The sequence below is a fragment of the Loa loa genome, assembly GCF_000183805.2.
Source record: "Loa loa unplaced genomic scaffold supercont3.51, whole genome shotgun sequence".
Taxonomy (NCBI): Eukaryota; Metazoa; Nematoda; class Chromadorea; order Rhabditida; family Onchocercidae; genus Loa; species Loa loa.
Genome location: NW_018108231.1, coordinates 45,857 through 53,366, shown reverse-complemented (window position 1 = coordinate 53,366; position 7,510 = coordinate 45,857). Strand labels below are relative to the sequence as shown.

Below are 7,510 nucleotides of genomic sequence, written 5' to 3'. Positions count from 1 at the left end.
CATTAGAAAATTCTAGTAAGATTAAAATCTTCCTCAGTTCACAAGATACTTTTCGATTTTCCGTTAAAACTCTTGGACTGACTTGAGTTCTAATTTCTCGATGATGATCTGAGGTAAATGGTAGATTTGCTTTTCGATTTTCCGCTAAAACTCTTGGACTGACTTGAGTTCTAATTTCTCGATGATGATCTGAGGTAAATGGTAGATTTGCTTTTCGATTTTCCGTTAAAACTCTTGGACTGACTTGAGTTCTAATTTCTCGATGATGATCTGAGGTAAATGGTAGATTTGCTATGGTGATAAAGGAAGGCTAACTGAGAATTCTTGTCACCTTCAATCGAACTTCCAGCTCAAAAATTGAGCAATTTTTGCAAAAGATAAGAATGTTAAGTGTTGTAGAATTACTTCGATGTACACGAGAAGAGCGATATTGGTTGTCAAGAAGTAACTCTCAGATGTGTTGATTCAAATTCTTTGGTATGGGCCTTTAAATTACCTTAGGCTTTTAATTTCTTCGAGAATATATGCAAAATTAGCCAAATGCGGAAAAACCTGCCTATTTGATCAATTAACAAACTATTAATTATGCTTTGTTTTAATATAATCGATCAATTAACAATCAATTAAATTATTTAACGATCAATTAACAAAATTTTAAACCATACCAAATTTTAATAAAGCTTTCATTGCTAAAAATGTCACCAACATTACCTATTTATTAATTGCAAAGTAAAAGATGATATGATCGATAAAAAGAAATGCCATACATAATGCTAATTGTTGTGCATTTATTGTCCACTATAAGAATACTTAACATAAAGTAATACTGTTAAATATAAAGTAAAGTATAAAAATAAAGTAATACTGTTAAATATAAAGTAATACTTGAAAATAAAGTAATATTTTGTCTATTTCAAGTTTCGTTATGTTGTTCATAATAGTGTTAACAATTAAAACTTTGCAAAGAAAATTTATTTTAAAAGTTTAAAATTCAAAAAAAAGTAGCTAAATAGAAAACTCTATTACTCATTCCTTTTTTTTAGATTTTAATTGAAGATAAATTTGTAACTTTTAATAAATGATATATTATCATTTACTACATATATCCATATATCTATCTACACATAGTACTAAATAAGAAAGAATAAATTAATACAAATCCTTGAATTAACCTAAATTAAGCCTACACAAATTCAGGCTCTTCTTCCAAATCCTATTCTTCGAAATGTTTGTATGATTTGAATTGATTTATGCAAATTTCACTTCTTTAATTGTATTCCATTTTTTCATATTCCTTTTTTTTTCCGTATTTCGATTCCGTATTTTCGTATTCCTCTTCTGTATTCTTTTTCTTGTATTTCTCGTATTCTTTTTCCCTTTTTTTTCCGTATTCCGATTCCGTATTTTCGTATTCCTCTTCTGTATTCGTTTTTTTCGTATTCCTTTTTCCTTATCCTTCTTTTGAATTTTTTGCAAAAATTTATGAAACAATAGATATTATGTAAGATTGAAAATGAAAAAATATATATATAAAACAAAATTTTGCACGAAAGAAAGACAATTAGTTTTATTTAAATTAAACTTCACTGAATCCAATTACAGGCCAGAATAATTAAATCCAATATTATTCTGTTCAATGCAGGAAGTTTCCTTGACAACAGGTAACGTTCAGGTATAATTCATAAAAGATTGTTATTTCGGATAAGTTTTTTTTTAATTTTCATAAAAAGTGAAAAGGAAACTTCATTTCATGCTTATATTGCATTAATTAAGCAAAAAGTAAAAAAGGACAAGCAATTGAAAAAAATGAAATTGTTAAAGTTTACCAATTTTTTTTTTTTCTGAAATAATATTTAATTTTAGCTTTATTCTCTTTTCTTGAAATAAATAAAAAAATAGAAAAAGAAGAAGAAGGAATTTTACATTTTAAACAATTTAATTTATATGAAAAGCATTAAAATATCTATGATTATCACCAATTTTTGATTAAAATTTAATTAAAATACCGGAATAAATGAGAGAATTTTTTAATTTTTCTTTCCAGAAAACCGGATAAGATTAGAATTAGAGGAAAATATTATCAGAATTTCATTTAAATATTTTTTTTAAGAGAAAAAAAGAAAAGAAAAAAGCCATTATCGAGATGGATTAAATGCATTCAATGCTATATATTGTATTCACAAGTGATCACTGACGATGCGACACTTCGACTAGAAGGATATTTATCAAAGAATGCACTTCGTGATGGTTTCAATAATACGGTGGAAATAAGTGAGACGAAAAATGATTCAATAACAAGTACGAAATTCTTCCAGACTGAAAGGAAAAATCATTGGATTTTGTTTAAAATTTTAACATTTAAATTTATATGAAAAGAAAAAAAAAGAACTGAGAAATTAAATATTCCATTTTTTTTTCTTAAATGGAACATTTAAATTTTAAGAAAAATATTAAAGGAATTAAATGTAAATTTTAAATGTTCCATTTTTGGGAAAATGATGGATTGTATTAAATTTGAAATTATCATTTAAAAAAATTTTTGTTCTTTTTAGTATAATTTCAGAAAACAAATTTTTCCTCAATTTTTTATGAAAATTTAAAATTGTTTTTAGATTAAAAGCCATCCATCAATGATTAATGATTCCAAATGATGGATAACAATCATTCCGAAATAAAAAAGGTAAAATATTTAGAAAAGAATTTTAGGAAATCGATTCAAAAAGGTTACTTATTACTTTGAAATATTACTAATTACGAACTAGATTACTTATTACTAATTTATTCATGTAATTATCATGAATATTCCGATGATGGATCTCTGATAATATTAGATGATTCAGAGCATTCTGATATCATAAAAATAATTTCAAACTTTAATCTTATAATTTCATTAAATCATTCTTCTTCTAACTACTTCTAATAGGAATAGTAATTCGATTAACTTCTTTTCTCGTTTGTAAACATGGATAAAGCACTAACAAAAAGCTGTTTCAAGAGATGGTAACACAGTGCCACAGCCAAATATACCAGCTCGAGCCAGAAGATCAAAAATAGGCTGCTGTATACCATAAAACATGAAATAGAAATCGAGTAATCGGAAAACAACAATATAACGATACGGTATCAATTCATCCTGAAAATAAAACGGAATAATTCGGAAAAGGATAATTCTTAGGTATTACTTAATATACAATTAACCATGAATGATACTGTAGCAATTGATGTTTGGCATGCATGCATTGTAAAAAAAATGCAAATATTTCATTTTTGCTCTTTTTTTTTCGTTGACAATTTCAATAATTATCAGTCTGTTAATTAATGGGAAAAAGAATGAGCTAATTAATTGAAATTAGCAAAAGGATATAATGTATTCTATTCCTCATTTAAAGGAGCTAGACTAATTTAAATTATTCAATGATTAAAATTATTTTATAACTTACCAGATTTGAAACAGTTGTTACAAGTATATGTGTACCGTATATACCGATCAATAAAGATGGAAGTGATATAAAATCAAGTATTTTTAGCGCCCTGAAAAAGCGCAATTGACCAATCAATGAATGTACAATGTTCAAATGCAGAAAATAAATATTTAAAAAAAAAAAAAAAAAGATTTGTTTAGCAAAATGCCAATTAAAAATTTTGCTAATCAACAACAGTTTTTCAAACTTTCATTTTCTGCTACGATAATGAAACTTTAGCATAATTAGGAAAAAAGAAAATAAATTTAAAAAAAAAAACACATTTTAAGAAAATAATTTTAAACAAAAATTAAAACTTTATTTAAAAATTGATAGAAAAAAAATATTAATTTTATATGCTCTGTTTAAGTAAGTATTGCTAACTCTAAAATTATGAATCTAATCGAAATGATCTGAAAATGGAAAAACATATTTGATATTTGAAAATATTTCCAATATTTGAAATTAACTTTTGAAATAAATAAATAACTTACATAATAGCACCATCTTGATATTCAAAATAAAGTATTAAGCTTAAAATTGTAAATATAAGCCTAATACATGGAGCCTGAAAGACCATCATTTCGCAGAATCGTATCCGACCTCTACAACAATAATAATTTATTGTTTAATAAAATTATTTGGTGAGAAATATTCAAAAAAAAAAAACAAATTGAACTTTTTATAGTTCAAAATCAATTAAAAATTAAAATTAATGAAAAGGCCGAAAGAAAAAAAATCATCGGCTCATTCAACGCAATGCATAATCCAAAAAAAAAAAAAAGTTATAGTTTTGAAAAATGAATGAAAAATTATTTTGAAAAAAAGTTATAACGATGAAAAATTAATTCGAAATTCAATCCTACTGATAAAACTAATTAAATTAATTCCTAATTAGCCTATATAAGCTAATTAGGAATTAATTATATAAGCTTATATAAGCTAATTTAAAAAGATTAGAAAGTTTATTTGGCTTATCATTCGTTACATTTTTTTTGCTTCTTTCTTTCCGATTTTATCCAATGATTATCAAATGGTTTAAGTTTTTTTGCAAGAAATGAAAAATTGGAATAAAACTATGATATTTATTCATATAAATAATTTAATCTATCATACTTTTTAAAAAGGAAATCGTTTAATTGTAAATTAATTTTAACAAAAAAAAAAAATAATCTTACTGATCAAGTTCAAGTTTTGGTAAACATGGGAAAACACAACAGAGTGGCGGTGTTTGTACGCTTATCCTTGAACAACCATTTTTCATTTTTCTCACCATTTTTTTGACGTCCTTCGAAAATATTCATCAAAAGACAAATAATCACCCATAATGCTATCGAAAAATATCTATAAATTATAAAATGAAATTTTTAAAAATTTTATGAAAATTTAAGCAATAAAAGATTAAAAAATTAAGGAATTGATAAATAAAATGATAGAAATTGTTAAAATTTGGACAAAAATTTTCGGCAAAAATTTTTTTTATAAAAAAAAAATGAAAAAAAAAATTTTTGTTTTCTTGTAAAATTTTTAAAAACGAGAAAATAGCAGAATACAAATCAATCACTAGATGATAAATTAGTAAATTAAGCAAAATTTAATCAAATAAATGTATTTTAAGTATAATAAAAATAATTATTTTAAAGTCTTCAATTCCTTTTTTTTTTCTTTCTAAAAAAAATTTCGAACATTTGTTTGATTGAAAAACGAAGATTAAAAAAAAAAAATAATGTTTACACTAAAATATATCAATGATAAATTATCAAATAAAAAAATTTGATAGAAAATAATAGAAATTGAAATTATGATACGATTTGAATAATTGGCGGATGTTTCTCTTTTTTTATGTTAATTTTTGTTTTTTTTTTACGTCAATATAACATGCACAAAAGATGCTACCATTTTAAAGAAATAAAATGCTGTTTTAAAATTTTGAAAATAATTTACTTCAAAAAGATAATAAATAATAGCTAAATTAAAATGACATACAACTAAATGAGTATTTACTTTTCTAAATTTTTACCATTTAAAAAAAAATTTTTTTAGCTTTTTTTTAAAAAAAATTTTTTAGCATTTACTTTTTTAAATTTATGCAATCATTTCAAAAACCTTAATTGGTAAAACATTTGAAAATTTGAAAAAAAAAAACTTACAAAAAGCCAAGAAGATGGGAAAGGAACCATACCCGAGGCATATACATTGCTACCAATGAAAGAGTTGAAACGAACTAAAAAAAAGGAAACAAATAATATAAATATTATTTTGAAATTTTGTAATAACTAAGCTTCTGATTACAACAATAAGCAATTAGTTCATTAATTAATTATAAATTATTCCTAAAGAACAGATTAAATTTTTTGGTAAATTTAATAACATTTCAAATATTCCTAATCTTTGTTATATGGATTGTACAATAAATACTTTGTCATGTTTATTGCCCATAAATTCCCAAATTACAAATTATATCAAATGAAATAAGTTTCCAGTTTCAGATAAATTTAACAAAATTTCTTTTTTAATTATTCTTAATAACTGTTCGACGAATACTTATGATATTATCAAAGTTTGCTAATTTTTGGATTCCTAATTTAACCTATGTGACAATGTGTCAGGTAATAGCAATGGGCGTTGTATAATTAATTAATTATCACTTAGAATTTTACTCACCGGTGCAGTACCAGCCAAATAAACAATAAATGCTCGTCGATATCGCTGTGTAACATAAAATGATATATAAATAATATGTAAAATACCGAGACATGCAGTAGCCAAGGAGATAAGAGTTGATCCTAGTAGAGCCACAATAAATGTTGATTCAATTCCTGCAAAATGATATTTTTAGATCAATTTCAGGATGTCTGGTTAAGGATAAATATAAATGACAATAGGTGAATGTTGACAAAAATTCATTAGATTATAATTTCGAGTAGAAATAATTTGACAATTTAGATAAAAAACAAGCGCTTGAAAAATTAAAAAAAACGAAAATTTTAAAAATGATAAATTTAAAAATTTTAAAACAAAACAACAATTTCAAACATGTCTAAATATTTAAATTTTGAGGCGATAATTTTGAAATCTAGAAAAAAAAAGAAAACATACTGGATAAGTAAACTCGAGCAGTTACTACACCATTTGGCCCATCTGTACAATTCAATAATGAATCAGATACAAGTTTTACAATGGTATTGAACATTTTTTTACTGAAAGAATAAAAAATATTAAGTAAATAAATAAAAATAATAACTTGTTTTTGCTTAATATTTAAGGATATGAAATATTGATTTCTTTTTTCACCTCCCTTTTTTTTCTTTTAGCTTTCCTGGAATAAATAATTTTCACATGTTTTTTTTTAATAGTAAAAGATATATAATGGAAAAGATTAGAATGTAATCATTGATAAATACTAACAGTGATAACAATCTCACATAATGAAATACTTTAAGAATGTTATTAATAAAAATTGACAAATGTATAAAAGAAAATTGAAAAGGTACGAAAAATTTATATACATGAATTAGAAGAGAAGGAAATTGAATTAATAATTAATTAACAGTTAGTTTTCAATGGATATTTAAAAAAAAATTTCAACAATACGGTGAAATTATTAAAATACTTTAATTATTCATTAAATAGGAAAAAAGTTAAGAATTTTAATAAATAAATAATAAATTACACAAAATATTTAGCAAATATAGATGAAATTATAATAAATATTCATTAAAAATTACTTTTAATAGAGTTATACATTATAAATATGAACGTTTACTCTTCCTACATTTTCCATTATTATATCATTTGAATTCTCAAACTATCCACTCATAATCGATTATTAATTACGATCGATTACTAATTATCGATATTTTAATTTAGGAATTACATACTTATTTGTATAAGACAGAATTATTGGTCTAAAGAAGGGAGATAAGAGAGGTAAGATATTATTTATTATTGATTCTAAAAACAGAAACCAAATTTCTCATTTTTTTTTTTCTAACCGTGTTTTTCCACCTTCATAATACACTCTGCCCGATAAATGTTCCATTTTTAAT

The 7,510-nt window shown here is 23.6% G+C and overlaps 1 protein-coding gene across 1 annotated transcript; it reads right to left on the bottom strand.

The window, feature by feature from the left end:
• Positions 1-2,164: 2,164 nt before the first annotated feature.
• Positions 2,165-6,654, bottom strand: LOAG_10717 (hypothetical protein; the record flags this gene model as incomplete). The annotated part of the gene is made up of 8 exons (XM_003146241.1): positions 2,165-2,316; positions 2,980-3,133; positions 3,441-3,531; positions 3,956-4,066; positions 4,665-4,805; positions 5,612-5,685; positions 6,126-6,280; positions 6,561-6,654. 8 exons carry the CDS (start codon positions 6,652-6,654, stop codon positions 2,165-2,167), a joined length of 972 nt encoding a protein of 323 aa, XP_003146289.1.
• Between the last annotated feature and the right edge of the window lie 856 nt (positions 6,655-7,510).